Source organism: Muntiacus reevesi, chromosome 4 (genome assembly GCF_963930625.1).
Source record: "Muntiacus reevesi chromosome 4, mMunRee1.1, whole genome shotgun sequence".
In the NCBI taxonomy this organism is placed as follows: Eukaryota; Metazoa; Chordata; class Mammalia; order Artiodactyla; family Cervidae; genus Muntiacus; species Muntiacus reevesi.
The window spans coordinates 118,310,914-118,329,446 of record NC_089252.1 but is presented as its reverse complement, the minus strand read 5'-3'; the positions used below and the strand labels follow the sequence as shown (position 1 = coordinate 118,329,446).

Here is an 18,533-nt window from a genome sequence, read left to right as displayed (position 1 = left end):
AGATGCTGAAGCTCCAATCCTTTGGCCACCTGATGCGAATAATTGACTCATTTGAAAAGACCCTGATGCTGGGAAAGATTGAAGGCAGGAGAAGGGGATGACAGAGGATGAGATGATTGGATGGCATCACCGACTCAATGGACATGAGTTTGAGTAAACTCCGGGAGTTGGTGATGGACAGGGGAGCCTGGCATGCTGCAGTCCACGGGGTCGCAAAGAGTCGGACACAACTGAATGACCAAACTGAACTGAATCTGGACTTGACTTGATTACATCTGCAGAGTTCCCTTTGCCACAGAAGGAAGCATAGTCTCAGGTTCTGGAGATTAGGATGCGGACATCCTTGGGTGAGATGGTTGGATGGCATCAGCAACACAATGGACATGAGTTTGAGCACACTCTGGCAGACGGTAAAGGACGGGGAAACCTGGCATGCTGCAGCCCATGGGATCACAGTTGGACACGACTGAGCAACTGAACAACAATAACAATCCTTGGAGCCAATATTCTGCTGATGACTTTTTAACTTTAAATTGTATATTTAACCTCTATGTCTTATCCCAATTTTAGCCATAGCGCTTGCTTACCACCCACGTCATTTGCTCAACAAATATTTGTTTTGGGAGCTGGGCTCAGTGTTGAGCAAAACAGGCAAAACCCTTCTTCCCGAGTTCATGTTCTAGTGTGGAAGAACAGATAATACAGTGAATGCACGTGAGTAAATTATGTTCTCAGTGCAATTGATTTTTGGATGGTAATTTGGCAAAAGTTACTGGCCTGCTCTTTGACCCAGCAAACCCACCATTAAAAGTTGTATATGAAGCTATGTGCAACGTCTGTTTCTGTTTTGTATCATTACATATCACAGCAAACATGTGGGAACAATCTTAAAGCTAGTTAATAGTAATTTACCATTAAATTTAATTGATAAGTAAACTGTGGTGTCCAGAGACCAGAATTTACAGCTCAGTATGATGGTACATATTCTAGGATCTGGATTGACACAAAGCCTGTCCGTGTGGTGCACAGTCTACGGACAATGAGTAAACCATGTGCTCTAAACTGCCTTCTCACAGGCAGAGGCATCTCTGGGGCACAGGGGACCCAGGAGGCGGCCAACAGCACTGCACATCTCCCAGTGTTCACCTAACTGGGCCTTGACAGAGGCTGGCCGGGGGCCGAGGACCCAAGCGGGTGGCTGTTGAGGACGTACGTGGGAAGGTGAGCCGTGTCAAGTTGGCACCAGGCGTGTACACACATGTGCTCACGGATCCTCCAGTGTGACTGTCCTGAGCCACCAGGTCCCTTGTAACTGGGCCGTTTCTCTATGGATGAAGGAGGCACCTCTGTGGAGATCGATGCCTCACTTCCTCAGGGCATGTTTGCCCCCAGGGAGTGTGTCCGGTCAGGGTCAAAGGGCACAGGTCACAAGGCTGGTCCTCGCCCCAGGACCAGGAGGGATGGGGTGTCCGTTCTGCACTTGCGCTGTGCTAACCCTAACCCTAACCCTATTGGACAGACAGATGGCTGCAGCAGGAGTTTCCCAGGTCGGCGGGGGATGAGGGCCTGCACCGCAGGAGACACAGCGCACACACACACGCCTCCCTCACATCTCCCCTGCAGACCCGCGGGGCCCCACCTCCGGCTCCAGGCCTGCGACTGTCACTGACAGTCCCAGGGCACGTGGGCAGAGAAGCAGGCTGGTGCCGGCCCGAGGCCTTATCTGCAAAGCTCACGCTAGGCACTGCCTCCGCCCAGTCAAGACGCCTGATCCGTTCAGAATTGCGTGGCCATCACGTGCCATTTCCCGGAAGGAGTTGTGGCCGGAGAACAGTTTGCCCCCTTCCCGGTGGATACAGTGGGTGCATAATCGATGCTCAGTGCACTGCACACAAGGAAGGAAGTGCCGAGCAAGGGCCTCGGACAGGAGCTCAGCGGGGTGGCGGCCCTGTGGGCCGGGGCCACCTGCGGTCTCTCCCAAGTGAAGCTGGAATCGGGTGGTCGTGGGTCTGTGGAGCAGACAGCCCTCAGGACACAGAAAGAGCAGACACCCAGCCTCGGGTGCGGAGGTGGCGGTGCGGGGACCCTGCACTGGTGGACCAGGGGCCAGACATCCACGGAGCCCCTGTGTCCCTCGGGGTGCAAACCAGGGTCCCCCACATGTGGCAAAGCAGATTCAGCCCCCAGAATCACTCCATTTCCTGGCAGGGACAAGGAAAATAGCACGCCAAAGCCAGAGTTATCAAGTTCTTTTTCTTTTTATTGGCAAATATATTTTTATGAAGGACCAAAGAAAATATACATAATTGTAACATATGTACACCAGCTTTATAGATTTTATTTCAAATTTACACAATGTTGGTATGTTATTAAAAGATTTTATGTCGATGCACCTATGTACATTTTATTTACATACATTCATAGGATGTGAAATAAACCTCTCAAAACAAACTAGTTCATTTGATATTAATTTCTAGACAAAATAAGGAATGCACTTCTAAATCAGGATTTGGGAGGCTCTACATAGCTCTTCTACACCAGCCCTCTCCTCCTGAAGGTGACCCGAGGTGCCTTCTGGATTTGTCTGCAAACAGGACGAGGGGATGGGCCACACGGCACCGTCAGCCTGGGGCAGACCTGCGTCTGTCCGTCTGTCCTGCATGTTTAACTCAAGCACATGCACTGCCACCTTGCCGAGAGGGGGCTTTTCACCCAGCCCACAGCCACCCGGCGGCCAGGTCCCGCCCCTGCACCGCCCCGTGCGCCCTCTGGTGGTCAGGCCGGGGATGGAGCCACGCCCGCGCCACAGTGCAGCCTGGACTTCTGGCCTACTTCCTTTTCCCCCGCAGGCTCCCTCCGGGAACTGACATTTCAACACTGCGCACTTCTCCTTCCCCGGCAATCGAGTGCTGGCCCCGGCCCAGGCGGGGAGCCCGGCGGGAGGGGGGCTGGGCCTCGAAAGGCGAGGGGCGTGCGGGCTGCCTCCGGCCGGCGTGGGCGCCTCCGGGTCCCCGGGGAGGTGGCGGTGCTGAGTCCGCACCCCCGGGCTCCGGGCGGCCCGGATGGGCGTCACGTCCCTCCAACGGGGCTGATAACTTATTGCCACAGAGCGCCGGCGGAGGCGGCGGCCGCTAGCGGACGCGGGCGGGGCGGGTCAGGGCCGCTGCAGCCGGCCGCTGCGCGGGAAGCGGTGCACCTTGACGTGCTTGGACAGGTGGTCGCTGCGCGCGAACTTCTTCTCGCACACGGGGCACTGGTAGGGCTTCACGCCCGAGTGCGAGCGCCGGTGTCGCGACAGCTCGTCCGAGCGCGAGAACCTGTGGGACAGGGCGGTCACCGGCCTCGCCCCGCGCCCCGCGGAGCCCGCCCCGCCCCTCCCCGCCCCTCCCCGCCGCCCCGCGGAGCCCGCCCCGCCCCTCCCCGCCGCCCCCCGCAGCCCGCCCCGCCCCGCGCAGCCCGCCCCGCCCCTCCTCGCCGCCCCGCGGAGTCCGCCCCGCCCCGCCCCTCCGCCCCGCGCAGCCCGCCTCGCCCCTCCCCCGCCCCTCCCCCGCCGCCCCGCGGAGCCCGCCCCGCCCCTCCCCGCCGCCCCTCCCCGCCGCCCCTCCAGGCAGGCGCGAGGGGCCGGTCCCCTGCTGCGGCCTGGGGACAGCTGGTGACCCCACAGGCCCCCCCAACTGCAGCTGTGTCTCAAGCCCCTCAGACCAGGGTGTGGGACTCCTGGGAGCATCCTCCAGGCAGCCCCCCGACCGGGGCACAGGCTAGGGCGGAGGCCGCGCCCAGCCTGCAGGGGGCGGGCCTTTGTCACAGCAGAGGAGGGGTCCTCAGACGTGACCCCACGACTCCTGGACCCTGGCTGCCTTCCCAGCAGCTGAGAGGTCCCCAGATGACTCCGTGCCCCGCAAGGCGCTCAGAGGCCTCCAAGGTAGCCCAGCTGCCTCCCGTCGCAGCCCCAGTGGCTGCTGCAGGAACAGTGGCCACGGACCCCAGCTGACCACAGGGCTCAGCTCTTGGCACAGCCGACCTCAGGGACTCCAGAGCTCTGTCCTGGCAGCGAGACCCCACCCTACGCACACACGCTGTTGTGCTTTGCGCTCTGCCTGCACAGACGGCCCTGAGCCCCTCTCGCCAGAGGACGTGTGCCCATACCACCCCCTCTGTCCGAAAGGCTCTTCCCACTCATCCCTTAGCCCTCAGCGCAAACGTCACCTCCTCAGGAAAACCCTCCAGGATCGCATCCCACCCATAGCTAGGGCCTAGAAGCACTAGTCACTTCTTCCTGACCTCTACCACTGCTGCAACTTTAGTTTCCAAGTTTTTGATGAACATCAGTCTGAGCCACTAGACCGTCAGCTCCATGAGAAAAGGCAAGTGCCCCGCGGCCAGCCCAGCACCTGGTGCCTGGGGTTCTTGGTCTGTGCGTTAGTGAGAGAGCACCTCAGGAGGGTGGAGAGCTGTCAGAGAGGCAGCCCTCGCCAGCCCCGGGGCGGGCAAGCACCCAGTGCACACTGCGCACTCACACAGAGAGTCCACACTAAAGCCTCTGCCTGCAATTGCAGGGGGCCTGGGTTCGATCTCTGGGTCGGGAAGATCCCCAGAAGGAGGGCATAGCAACCCACTCCAGTATTCCTGCCTGGAGAATCCCCATGGACAGAGGAGCCTGGCATGCTACAGCCCACAAGTCACAGAGAGTCGGATACGACTGAACATGGAGCGCACACATGCATGTGTGCACATGCTCAGCCACGTGAACACACGCACACAGGAGCATCAGGCCCAGCACCCCATTGCTGGACCCACGTCTGAGAGGAAGGGGGTGGTGCCTGCATCAGCCATCCCCGCCCCGCCAAGGAGGGGGTTGGAGGCCCAGCCGGGCCTGACCCTCGGGGGAAGCCCGGGACCCACAGCTGTATGGGGAAGGCTGAGCGGGGGCCTCAGCCCGGAGGCGCGGAGGACAAGCGCCAACACCCTCACTCCCCTGGTGCCCAGAGCACGGCCAGGCGCCTATGCTTGGAAGCTGGTGCTCACATCACAGCCCTGGTGCCCAGGCACAGGGCACGGTGCCATCAACACCTTTGGAAATAAGACCCTGGCCCATCTGCCACGAGAGGAAACCGAGGCGCAGAGATGCAAGGCCCTGACCCAGGGTCAGCGGCCACAGAGTGGCCAAGGCCAGAGCAAAGATCCCGCCCTGGTGACCGCAGGCAGCCTGGCCTCCCCCAGAGCGGGCCGGGTGCCCCGCACCCCTGCAGCTCAAGTGGGTGAAAGGAGCACCAAGGTTCCAGCCATCAGGGGCCAACCCGGGACCACCCGCCCCGGCGGGAGTCAGGGCCCCCAGGGCAGCGGCAAGGAGGCTCCGCGACGGCCCCAAGCCCCCGCCTCCCCCAGCGGCACAGGGTTGGCCTCACCCTCCCGCTCAGGGAGCCGAGACCAGCCCCGAGGAGGACATGAGGACGGGGCAGTGGGGAAGCCGGATGGCTCGGCGCAAGCCCGTGCAGCCCTGAGTGAACGCAGGCCGGTCCTGGGCCTCAGGGTCCTCTCTTCCAGTGGGGACTTCGGGCTCTCGTCCACCTTCCGAGGCTTGTCTCAGAGGCCACAGTGGGCACACAGGGCAAGCGGCCTCTTGTCAGGAGGCGCCTGGGAGGGGCACGGAGTGGGGACAGCAGCCCCGAGAATAGCCCCCATCTGCACGGCCCCTCCCCCCTCAGGGTCCTGTGACCTGAGCCCCCAGACAACCCCCCCAGCCCACACCCCCATGCCACCTTCTCCCAAACCACAGCCACATGGGACAGGGTGGGTGGCTACAACTCAGCCTCTGCGGGCAGCAGGCCCTGCTCCTCCTGCCAGGACTGCCTGGCAAGTCGCCAAGCTCTCGGAGGTGCTCCCTGGGCACAGGGAAGGGCAAATCGGGTGCCAGGACTGAGGGTGCAGAGCTGGTGCGGGGCCCATGGCTGTGAGCTGGACCCTGGTGAGTATTGACCACGATCCCCACGGCTGGGCTGTGAGGAAGCACAGGTCCAGGGGGCCCTCGGTCAGTCAGAAAGCCGTCGCTGTGAGCACCCAGGCCAAGGGTGGCGGTGGGAACGTGGCGCCAGGCTGTGCGTGGAACAGCGCAGGGCTGCGACCACGGGCAGGGCTCGGGGGCCTTGCTGCAGCCCCCGGCCCTGTCCTGGCCTCCCCACCTCCAGGGCCTCCTTGTCCACCGTGGAGACCCAGCCCTCCACACGGGGAGCTGGCACGGCCCCAGGGGTGGAGGCAGGAGGGCACTCTCCTCGGAGGGGACAGGACGTCCCTCTGCAGAGAACAAGGGAGGCTGGTGTCCAAGAGGGAAGCAGGAAACTTCTAGGCAGAGGCCGACAGTGCCTCCTACACGCGCAGCCTCAAGCAGGCCCATCCGGCCCCAGCCTCATCCCGGCCTCCGGAGCCGCGTCCCTAAGCGGAAGAGCAGGGACTCCGGGGTCCACAATCAGACATCGAAAGGAGTGGTGGGAGGTTGCCCAGGCCAGGGATGACCCTGGGGGACAGCGTCCCTGGCCCTCAGTGAGCAGGACACAGGGCAGGCGCCGGACGGAGAGAGGCAGCTGCTCTTCACCAGGACCACCAGGAAGGAGAGTCTGGGATGCAGAGCACCCACTGGGAGGGCAGGCGTGGTGCAGGGGGCAGCCCGCCCCCTCGGGAGGTGTGGAGGAGCTGCTGCAGGGCGGGCTGGGCCTACGTGGGGTGGGGTGGGCAGGGAGCCTGGGCCAGCCCCTGCCTCAGCCACCTCTCAGCCGGGTGATGGTGAGAACCGCCTGCCGGCTCCAGCCGTGTTTCCTTTCTCTAAAGTGGCGCGGCAGAGGGTGAGATGTTGGATGGCATCATCAACTCGATGGACACGAGTCTGAGCAAGCTCCGGGAGTTGGTGATGGACAGGGGAGCCTGGCGTGCTGCAGTCCATGGGGGCGCAAAGAGTCAGACACGACTGAGCGACTGAACAACCACCAAAGTGGGACGACAGGCTGACGCCTGCTCATAGGCTCAGTGTGGGGTGGGCGCCTGCCCAGCACCCTGGGGCTGTGTCTCACTGTCCCACTCCTCAGCCCTTCCCTCCCGGCCCAGAGCTGATGCCTGGCCGCTGACAACCTCGGGGAAGAGACAGGACTCTTGGCACACGAGAGCACTGCCCAGCGAGAGGGGTGGCCAGCCCGGCCCTGGGGCTGTACGTGGCAGAGGCATGCTGCCCTCACCATGGCGGGGTGCGCTTTGTCGCCGAGGCGATGACTGGGTCTTTCTGGGCCTCAGTTTCCCCCTACGTAAAACGAGATGGTGCCAACAAACCACAGGGGTGCTGGGAGGCCTCGAAGAGACCGGGATTTGGGAATGATGGAGCCAGAGTCATGGCAAGACTAGCAACAGCCTCCCCCAGAGAAGAATGCTGGAGACACAGGCCACAGCGGGCCATGACAGCCCACACTGCCCAAGGGAGGCTGGCAGGCAGGCCGCATGAGCCTGCGGTCCAGAATGAGGCGTCTGGATAGGAATCTAAGTGTACCTGAGGGGGCGGAAAGGTAATAAGTCCCTCATGGAAGGAATCATGCAAGCCAGGGTGGGGATTTGCAGAGGGCAGCCCAGCTCTAAGACCCTCAGGACAGTGCCTGGCACTCAGTAAGTGCCTGGTGAGCTGGCCACTGTCACCTTCTCCCCTGTCCTGATGGAGCTGCCCCAAAGTCAGTCCACCCTCCCACCCACGTGCTGGAAGGACGGCCCTCGGTCACTCAGCTGGCAGTTACGACCACGTGGACGGGACAGGTCAACTCATGGCCACATAAGCAGCAGTTCAGGATCCCTGAAGACTAACCGGTGAGACACGGCCCCCACAAGGGCAGGCGCCCTCAGCTCCCTGCCTGGCAGGGCCTCTGCCTCGCAAGACCCACATGTGACCCCGTGAGGGCCAGAACCAGACCGGGGAGAAGCCTCCCGCCTGGCTGATGGCAGACATGGCTCCCCAGGGCTCCGTGAGACCTCACGGTGCCAAGCTCCCACCATGCCTCCCCCACTCCGGGATCCTGGGCAAGACCACCCAAGGGCTCAGGCAGTGCAAACCTGAATGCCCACCATGAATCCCACTCTGGGTTAAATACCTCCCCCCATGGGGAACTCACTTCCTCCAGGGCCACTGTGCTGGGGGCTGAGACCTGCCTCCCTGACGCCCTGGGCCGACGGTCCCATGTGCCCTCCAGGACAGCCCAGAACACAGGTCCTCTTCTCCCGGGGAAGCGGCCAAGCAGGCGGCTTTGACCAGGACCAGGCCCTTCCTCCCAGCCTCAGTTCTGGGGGGTGGACAGTGCCCGGGACTGTGAGGCTGCCCACAGCCCCACCCCCACCAAAAAGACAGCACTGGCCCAGGAGTCTCCGGGTGCCAGCCTGCAACGTGGGTGCTGCCCAGTGGAAGCGGGCTGACCCCTCCCTGGTCCTCCTCACACTCTGTCCTCATCAGAGAGCAGCACACGACCAGGATGATCCCTGCACACGTGGCCCTGAGGGACAGAGACCACAAGCAAGCCTTCCACTTGACAGACAAGGAAACAGGCTTGGCCAGGGGACCACGGGAGGGCACTGGCCAGTGGGCAGTGCAGGGCTGGGGTCCACTCCCTGCCACCAGCCGCCCCACCCTCAGGGTCAGGATGCCCCCTGCCGCGGTTGGGCCTCCGCAGGGCCCCGGGTCTGTCTACTGACCCCAGCTTCCCCGCCGGCCGGCAAGCCTGCCCTGAAGCATACCGGCCAATTCTGCCCGATGCTGTCGAGCCAGCTCACTGCTCCACGAACCGGGATGCTGGGCACAGGGCTCCCATCCGTCCAGCCTCGGCCTGCCACGACTCTTGAGGCCAGCACCTCCGGCCCAGGGCCAGTTCTCCCCTGCTCTCGGGAGCAGTTCCATCCGGAAGCACGGGGTATCATGTGCACCCCCACACACGCATGGGGGGCAACCATGCAGCTCGCACGATCGTGTGTGGCACACGTGCCCCTTGTGAGGTTCAGGTCTGCACAAAGCCAAGTGTGCCTCCCACCCCCTCACACACGGAAGCCACACTAGGCAGGACTGAGTGTGCAAGGAGCACACGCACCTCCTGGGCCAGCCAGCTTCCTGCAGGGGGGCGTCCTGAGCACATCGCCCCTGACCTGCACCAGAGCCTCAGGAACAGTTCCCCCCCAGAGGGCGGGCCTGCCGGGGGACTGGGGGCGATCCACTGTGGTCCCACCCGCTCTGCCCGCCCAGGGGCTGGGTGACGCTGGGCGAGCCACTCCCCGCTTTGAGAGCTGGTCCCCCACGTGCACGGAGCGAGATCCGGGGAGCAGTCTCCCGCTTCTAGCTCGGCACCCGAGCCCGGAGCGCCCCGTGGCCTCTCTGGCATCTCCAGCACAGCGCCAGTTCCCCCAGGACGGCTGTCAAGCGGCTGGGCCTTCAGCCTGCGGAGGCGGCCGCTTCTGGCCCCTGGTTTTGACCCCATCAGCAAAGGGCCACGTTACTGAGCAGCTCTGAGCCTCCACATGCTCAGCAGTGAAGGGGGGTGAGAGGTGGTACTTACCCTTGGGGCGCTGTGGGGGCGCACGGTGCGGGGGCGCGCAGCACGGGACCGCAGGGACACGTGGTGCGCAGCCGCCCCCCGTGGCTCTCAGCGGACCGGCACCACCAGGGGAGCCCTCTGCGTGGCCCAGCCCCTCCCTGGCACAGCCGCAGCCTCACCTGGTCACCATGAGACTGAACGCCAGCAATCAGAGGCACACAGGGACCTCTGGGCCTGCCCACCCCCTCCCCGCCCTAATCAACCTTATCCAAGCGCGGACTCGGTCTTGGCCACACACCCCGGGAGCAGAGGCGTGTGGGCCCTGTGCAGCGCCTGGCTGCCGCCGCCATACTGACCTCCAGCCACAGCCCGGCCAGGTGCAGGCGAAGGGCTTCTCGCCTGTGTGCCGGCGCAGGTGGGCCTTCAGGTGGCTGCTCTTGGTGTACATCTTGCTGCAGCCGGGGAAAGTGCACCTGTGCATTTTGATGAGTTCGGCCGCCGGGTTCTTGGGGAACTTCTGGCCCACGAGGAGGCCTGCGGAGCCGGGCCCCAGGGGTCCTGACCCAAGGGGCTTGGCTGCGATGGGCACAGGGGCGATGCGCACGAACTTGGATGGCAAGCTGAGGCTGGATGAGGGCAGCACCTGGGGCACAAGTGTGAAGGTCTGGCCCTGGATACTGACCAGCAGCTGCGCCACCTTGACAGCCTCGGGGGGCTGCCCCGGGGAGGCAGGCTCGGCGCCCGACTCCTGCTTCACAGGCACCGGTTGGATCTGCAGCAGCAGTGGGACTGGGGTGTCGGGGGCGGGGCCCCCAGCCGGGCCCTGGCTGCCAGCTGCACCGGCCCCCAGCGGTGAGGCGCAGCGCTCTCTGCCACCCACCCCAGGGTGGAGGTGGCCCCTGTGTGGCCCGGTGGAGAGCTGGCCACAGGCGTTGTCCTTGCCACTGCCCTCTGGGGCCTGCTTCACCGCTGGCTCCATGTTCTCCTCCAGAAACTCTTCGATCTCCTCCAGGGTGGGTTGGAAGGGCCGAGGGACGTCGTCGGGGTCGCCCACCGGGAACTCGGGGAAGCTGAAATGCTCCCCCTTCACGGGGGCCGGTGTTTTCCGCCAGGCCCCCCAGGCCATGGGGCTGCCATGAGCCACAACGCCACCGCCCAGGGTGGCCTGGGATAGCAGGAAGTCCAGGATACCATCCTGGCCCTCGGGCCCCCGGCCACCGACGTAGCAGGAGCACAGGGTTTGCGAGTCGGGGCTGGCGCAGGAGCAGAGGCTGGAGGCATCGCTGTCGTCCTCGGAGAGGGGCGAGGGCAGCATGTGGTACGCCCGCCCGTCACCCAGAAAACCGACAGGGCGTTTCAGCGACGAGAAGGTCTCGTCTACTGGGAGCAAGTGGTCCACCATGCTGGCCTGGCGGCTGCAGAGAAAACCAAGAAGGCCCCGTCAGGAAAGCAGCGCAGTCAACCCCCTCCTCGGAGGCTCCTGGCCCCACGCCGTGGCCAGCCACAGCCTCCCGCCGCCCCAGGCCTGGATCCTGCCTCCATCCATCCGATGGGGGAACGCTGCAAGCGTGTTTTCCGAAATTGCACCACCTGTTTGCAAAAGTGCTCTCCAAGCCCATTGCACAACCCGGCTCTTGTGGCTTCACACAGATTTTTCAGAACAATTCTGAAAAGGAACATGCATGTCTGAGTGTGAGTGCGTGTGAGGGAGAGGGTAGGTGTGTGAGGGGGCACTCTGCACCCCACACGGCCAGGTGGGAACCCCATCCAGCTGAGCAGAGTCACCATCATCCCTGGATAACTGACCTCTGTCCCGTTCCTGCAGAAGAACTGCCGGCGGTGGGTGGCGGGGCGGTGGGGGGGGGGGGGGAGGAGGCGGAGGACAGCCACATGCCCTCTGACCCCCTGTTGCTGCAGCTTTGGTAGGGTTGCCAGATTGAGCAAATAAAAATATAGGCCACCCGGTTCAACTTGAAACTGAGTTTAAAAAATGAACAACTTTTAACAGAAGCATGTCCAAACATTGGATACAGCAAGCTTATACTAAAAAATTGTTTCATCTGAGACTCAAATATAAATGAGGAGTTTGTATTTCAACCAGACAAGTCTACTCTGAGGCATAAAGTAAAGACCCCCTCAAGGGCTGTCTGACCACCTAAAAGGGGGCAGCCCACCCACCACCCAGTCCTTGGGCCCGTCCCATCTCAGCTGCCTCTCCAGTGAATTAGGGACGGGCCTCCACCAAGCACCCCCCACTGGACTGGGCACCTTAAGGGGCTTCAGCAGCAGTAGGGCCCTGCTTTGCGACAACAACTCAGGGAGGACGCACTCCGGTCCCAGGGCTCAGCTACTCCCGCCTTTGACTCACATCTGCCTGGTGGGCGATGAGACCCCCAGCTGGCACCCCGTGGAGCACTTACCCAGCTCACGCTGCCTCCCTACCAGACCAGGGCCCCCCTGGTGAAGGCTGGGCAGTCGGGTCTGGTTGTGTTCCCAGCCCCTGGTGAGGCTGCTGGTGCCCAGGAGGGGCTCAGGGCATGTCAGCAGAGAGGACAGAGGCAGGCTAAAGGCCATGCGGGTCGGTGTCCAAGAAGAGTCAACAGTGGCTGTGACAGGGCCACCTCTGCAGACCTTTGTCCCCACCCAGTGACCACAGCCGGTGTTTACTGAGTTGAGGAAGGGGAACGATCTGCAGCTAAAGCAGACAGTCTTGGCCACCAGGCACCACGTCCGCTCCCACTACACCCATCTCTGTCTCTAGCACTCGGTCGGGCCCAGCACTGCCCAACATTCGGCAGGCCCAGCCAACGCTCGGGACCTCCCAGGGCCAGGCCATCCTCAGTCGTGACCTGGGGCCAGTTCTTGCTTCCCCAAACCCCAGTCACCCCACCTGTTCCGTGTGTGATGACCCAGCCAGGAAGCTTCACTGAGCCCCAGGAAAATTAGGCAAGATGCAAGTTTGCATCCAGGGCAATGTTTGCAGGAGAACGTTTGGCTTTTTAGCTAAGGATTTTAAAGCTGGGAGTTTTAAAATATACACTATTCACTGAATCAGGTGCTGAGAAGGCATGAAAATGCCAGATAATGTGAAGAACAGAGCCCACACTCAGCCTGAGACCCCAACCTCCACCCCATCGCCCACACTGAACTGCTGTCTCTGCAGCTTGTCAGCTGTGTGACCTTGGGCAGGTGGTGCATGCTCTGTGTGCCGTGTGTTGGGTGGGATCCTGACAACCGTGCCTAGTTCCTGGGTTTTTGTAAGACCGATGAGCTTACACACGCTGAGCACTCGCTACAGAGACGGACAGGCAGCACCAGCCGTCAGGGTGAGTCTCAAGGGTGAGGTCGTGGTCTTTCTCCCCTCTGCCGCCATGCTGAGGAACCCGGGGACTCCGGTCTTCCTAGAACTAGGCAGGAACCAGGCAGAAAAGGCAGACAGGGCCATGTCCCTGCCCTTGAAACTCTCCCCAGAAATGTGATCACTACCTGACGATTCCATAATATTGAGGAATTACAGTCAGTATTTTTAAATGGGATGATGTACTGTGGTTGGTACATACTTTTCAAAGGAGGTCTTAAATTTTAGAGACATAAACTAAGATATCCACAGATTAAATGCTATAAAAGAAATAAGAGGGGGAAATAAGTACAACAGGACAGGGTAGGCAGGAACTCAAGAGATTCCCAAAGGAATGGACCCAGTCTCCTCCAAGAAGGCCGGTCTGCCCCAACCACTGCTCCACCTGCACAAGCTCACCAGCCTCACCGTCCCAGGCCAGGGCCCCAGCGCTTCACTCCAAGGACCCCTCTTTCCAGCCGTCTAGGAGGGAGCCCCTGACTTAGATCCCGCAGCTCTGAAGTCATTCCCTGTGAGGCCTCCCTCCCTGCCCACCACCCTCTGCTATACCACCCTGCATCATAGTCTTCCTAACAGTTGCTCCTGCAGTTATGTATTTACACACTTCGTTCTCGGTCTCCCCACCAGAATATAAGCCGTTTGGACGTTTATCCCCGACTCTGAAACAGGACCCTGGCCGAACTTTGCGGACGGAGTGCAAAGACCCGGGGGTGGGGGCCGCAGCAGACCGCCTGGGCCCTCGGGCAGGGCTCCTCGGCCGGGAGGACGCGAGCACTGAGAGCCCACGGGACCCGCGGGGCGCCGGGACCGGCCCTGAAACACAGCAGCACGTGGCCCGGCCACCGACGCAGGCCGCGGGGGGAAGGGGGGAGGGAGGGGGGACGCCCTGTCCCGGCCAGCGTCCCTGGCCGTGGCCGGACTCCGCCCCTCCCCGCCCGGCCGGCCGGGCCTGCTGTTTATCCTCCCGGGGACACGGCGGCCGCAGGAACAACATGTAATTGATAACAAGCCTAGCGCCGGCCAAGGGCCTTCCATTGGGTCAGCGTGCAGACCACGGCGGGGGGGCCGCCCTTCAAAATAAGAGTCCCGCGGCCGCGGCCTCGCACCTGTGGGGCGACGGGGCTCCCCGCGGTCCGCCGGGTCCCTGGAGGCGGCGGAGTGGCTCCAAGGCCTCAGGCACCCGGGGACCTGTCACCCCCGGGGCCTGGGCCGGCAAACAGTAGGGGTGGAGGGAGGGCCCGAAGGGACCCGCAGAGTGGCGGGCGGGAGCGCGAGTTCCTGCCGCGTGACTGCGCGTGCGGGGCGCGCTGAGGGCCGGGCGGGGGACCCCGCGACGCTCCGGCTCGCGTGGGGCCGCGCGTGGGAAGGGGCGGGGGGAGCCGGGCGCCGCCTCCCCCGGGCCGGCCGCGGCGACCGGCAGTAACCCCTCCGCCCGCAGGCCCCGCCGCGCCTGCCATATGGGCGGCCGGCCCGCAAAGCGCGCGCGGACGCGCGGGGCCAGGCACCGAGGCTGGCGCGGGGACCGGGCCGGTGGGCACGGGGGATCGCCGTCCCGCCCGCCCGCCCCAGGCCCCGGCCCCGGCCCCGGCCCTGCACCGGGGGTCCCGCTCCGCCGACATCTCCCCCGACACTCGCGCGGAGTCCGGACAGTCGTGCGGGCGCCCAGCCCGGCGCGCAGAGGGCCCCCCGCGCCCTCGCCGGGCCCGGTCCAGGCGCGACCGTCCTCGCCGCGCGCTCCTACCTGAACTCGGCGCGGCCGGCCGGCGGCCAGGCCCGGCGGTTCCGGGCCCACGCGGGCTGCGCTGGGGGCGGCGGCCGCGCGTCCCGCACTCACTCGCCTCGCCCGGCCCGCGTCGCTGCGGCCGAGCCCCCGCAGCCGCCGCCGCTTCTCGGCGCTCACTCCCCGGGCTCACGTGACGCGCCGGGCGCCGAGAAGGCTCGCAGGAGGCTCGGCCTCGGGCGCGCGCCCCATTGGCCCGCGCCGCGCGTCACGCGCCCCGGCCCCGCCCCTACCCCCGCCCCTACCCCCGCCCCTGTCTGGCCAGGCCCCGCCCGTTGGCCCGCGCCGCGCGTCACACGCCCAGGCCCCGCCCCTCCCAGGTCCAGGCCCCGCCCCCGTCCCGCCCCTCCAGTCGCAGTGGCCTGGTAGCGGCGGCTCCGGAGGTTCTAGCCCAGGTGAGAACGAACGTGGGCCTGGCCTGGGGCTCCGAGGAGTTCTACGCGGGCTGGGCGCCGCCGAACAGCCCCGGCCCGACCCTCCCCACCCCGCTCCCATCTGCAGCCCCGGGCGGCCTACAGGCAAAGCCAGGACTTGTTCGGGACGTTGCTGGAGAGATGCGGGCGAGCGTCCGGTGAGCCGCCAGCCCGCTCGGGACAACGCACTCACTCGAGTCCGCGGCAGCCCCCGGGGGACAGGAGGCGCGGGACGCTGAGTGACCAGCCCTGGAGACACGTGCGCTGAGGGTGACACCCTGCGCGCCGTTTACCCAAACCTGTCGTGTTCTCAGCCAACATTTTACGGATGAAGAGGACTCCGAGGCCGCGGTCCTCCCAGACACAGCTGGTAAGGAGGGAGGCGGGCGAGCAAGCCCGGTGGTCCATCCGCGCTGCCGAGATGGCATCTTCCAGACAACCTCGATGGTGGCCCGGGAGTGCCTTCTACAGAACGCACATCCTTGCCTCCTGGTGTGGGAGGCCAGCAGCATTTCTGATTCTGTTCCTCTCCAGGACACTGCTGGAGCCGCAGCTGATAGCTGGGACCTGTCTGGGCTCTCCAGAGTGCTGTGGGTCTGGACTCCTAAGACTATGCAGGACACTGGGCCCTGCAGCCTGGGGCCCTCCCCATGCACGCCGCAGAGCCAGGCACACAAATCCGGCTGCCACCAGGGGCCAGACTGGGGCTCGGTGGGAGGGTTTGGAGGAGACTGGCCTCGAGATCGAGGACGGTGATGGTGCTGTCTGCACCTCCTGAACATTCACGCAGGCCCTGGCCAGCACCCGCAGAACAGACCCAGCTCACTCCTTTTCACAGAAGAGACAGAGGTCTGCAGGGTTCAAGCTCACTGCCTGGTCTCTGTGCAGGTGAGAGGCGGGCACATCCCTGCCTGCCATCGATCCTTTGCTCCTCACACATTCTCAGGCCAGTCTTCCCCATCTTCTCACTGACAATGACACCGGAAGTTCAGAAGAAGCTTGGAAACAAAGTTGCATCCGTAGCTTCAGCACACCAGGTGGCTTCTGCACAGGCTAGCAAGAAGCTGAGCAGAGACAGTCAGGCACTGTATGGCCGTCACTTACATGTGGAAAGCAAAAATGGAGACGCGGTGAAGGACAGGGAAGCCTGGTGTGCTGCAGCCAATGGGGTCGGAAAGAGTCAGACACGACTGAGCAACTGAACAACAACAGTAGAAAAAGAGATGAGGTTTACCAGAGGACGGTGAGGGGCGGGATTGCAGGAGGGTGATCGAGAGGGACAAACTTCCAGGTAACGATAAATAACTAGGGATGTTATGTTGCTGTTGTTCCGTTACTAAGTCATGTCTGACTCTTTGTGACCCCATGAATTGCAGCACCCCAGTCTTCCCTGTCTTTCACTGTCTCCCGGAGTTTGCTCAAGCTCATGTCCATTGAGTCGGTGATGTAACATACAGCATGATAAATATAATTAATGCCGCTGTGTGTTATCTATGGAAGTCATTAAGAGACTAGAACCTAAGAGTTCTTATCACAAAAATCTTTTTTTCCCTCCTTTTGCTTTTACTGTATCCATATGAGATACATACTAAACATCGCAGTAATAACTTTACGACATGTGTAAATCAAGCCATTATGTTGTACACCTTATGCAATGACATGTGTCAATTATGTCTCAGTAAGACTGGAGAAAAATAAAGAAACAAGAACAGTCAAGATGCTGTCTTACAGCCTGAGTCAGATTGTGTCGCTTCTCTGAACACTGAGCGCCTCCCGCCTCCCACGTCTGCAGCGCCCTGCAGGGTTGGCCTCTGTCCTGACCCGACCTTTGCTGCTCTCGTCTCGCCCTTGCTGACATCACTGCAGCCGCACTGGCCCCCCGTGGCCCCACAGACTTTCCAGACACGACCCCACCTCAAGGCCTCTGCATGTGCTGTTCCTGCTGCCTGTGCAAGCACGTCCCCGTGGCTCCATCGCCCTCTTCAAGGTTTTATTCACATGCTACCTTCCGTGGTAGTGGCTCAGAAAGTAAAGAATCCGCCTGCAATGCAGGAGACTTGGGTTTGATCCCTGGATCAGGAAGATCCCCTGGAGGACGGCATGGCAACCCACTCCAGTGTTCTTGCCTGGAGAACCCCATGGCTGGAGGAGCCTGGCGGGCACAGTCCGTGGGGTCACAGTCGGATACAAATGAGGGACTAACACTACCTTCTGCCTTGACCACCCAGTCTCAAATGTTCACATTCTCCTGATATTTCCTCTTCCCCTGTCCTGTGGAACTTTTCTTCCTGGTGCTTCTTCCCTGCTAACATATTATATATTTTGCATTTTGTTTCATTTGCTTTCTGTCTCCTCCAAAGAACGTAAGGTCCACCAAAGCAGTGATCCCTGTCCCTTCGGTCCCTTCGTATCTCCAGCACCAAGCATTCAGTAAGTGCTCCACTGTGGAATTAATAAGTTTCTGAAAGACTTACACATGGTCAGCTTGGGAGAAATTAAACAGTGCTGAGGAATCACTGCCAAACAGGTTAAGGAGTTGGTCGCTGGGGAATTTAGGAGACCCGTTTCCCCAAAGAGACCCGGGACACCCCTGGCCGGTTTCTGCGGGGCTGCTCAGTAAAGGTGCCCCTACCTGGCTCATTCTCCCCTCCTGGTCAGACCTGCTCACCCTTCAGGTATCAGCAGCCCCTCAAGTTCCTTCTCAGCCCTGCCTCCCACAGCAGGCTGGGCCAGGCTCGCAGGCCTGTGCTTCACGGCCCAGGGCCTGGAATAAGAGGGCTCCGACGATGTGTGTGTGGACTCAACGAGTAAGTGACGAGTGAGGACCCTGGCAGCCCAGGCTCTGTGAAGGCAGGAGGTATATGAATCTTGGTTTCACAACATCCCCCTGCCTGGAAGGGCCTTGATGAGTGCCTGATAGATGAGTGGCTGAGCTTTTTGGGGGGCTGGGCCATTTCTTAGTCACCCCAGGAAGCCCACAGTACCCAGCTTGGGGAAGGGGGAGTGTGTCCAGTAGAACATCCCATGATGGAGAGCGGTGTCCACTAAGGTGCCGCGTGTGGCGGTGCTGCCATCGGACAGTCTGCTGGGGCTTGCAAGAAGGGCAGAGAGGATGAGGCCCTGAGGCCAGGGGGATGGCAGTGGCCATGGAGGGTGCTCTGTGACACAGGCCAGCCGCGATGAGACAGGAGCTGTGGGGGAGCCAGGGCGAGCTCCCGCAGATGGAAAGCAGCATCGTCTTCACGGAAACCCGGGCGAGGCTGATCTGAGAGCGGACATACCTGAGAACCGCATCGAAGGGCAGATGGACAGTGTGCGAGTCCACGGCTAAGCTTGATGTCCCCCGGGCAGGAGCCAGGTTCACGTTCAGAAACAGGAGGAGGGACACCGCTGCCCAGGCCCCCCTCGGGGAGGGGCGTTGGTGGGGTGACTAGTTAATG

The 18,533-nt window shown here is 62.5% G+C and overlaps 1 protein-coding gene across 1 annotated transcript; it reads right to left on the bottom strand.

Annotated features, from left to right (window-relative positions):
* Positions 1-2,248: 2,248 nt before the first annotated feature.
* KLF15 (KLF transcription factor 15) lies at positions 2,249-14,812 on the bottom strand. The gene is made up of 3 exons (XM_065934068.1): positions 14,642-14,812; positions 9,899-10,957; positions 2,249-3,317 (listed from the first exon to the last, which is right to left on the bottom strand). The coding sequence occupies exons 2-3, from the start codon at positions 10,942-10,944 to the stop codon at positions 3,155-3,157; spliced, it is 1,209 nt and encodes a 402-aa protein (XP_065790140.1). The 5' UTR covers positions 10,945-10,957; positions 14,642-14,812; the 3' UTR covers positions 2,249-3,154.
* Between the last annotated feature and the right edge of the window lie 3,721 nt (positions 14,813-18,533).

Excerpts from the sequence above, each read along its gene's own strand:
- KLF15 (XM_065934068.1), bottom strand. The coding sequence starts at position 10,944 with ATGGTGGACCACTTGCTCCCAGTAGACGAGACCTTCTCGTCGCTGAAA. Across the intron at positions 3,318-9,898 it reads TGGCCGGGCTGTGGCTGGAG|GTTCTCGCGCTCGGACGAGC; the intron begins GTCAGTATGGCG and ends CCTGTCCCACAG.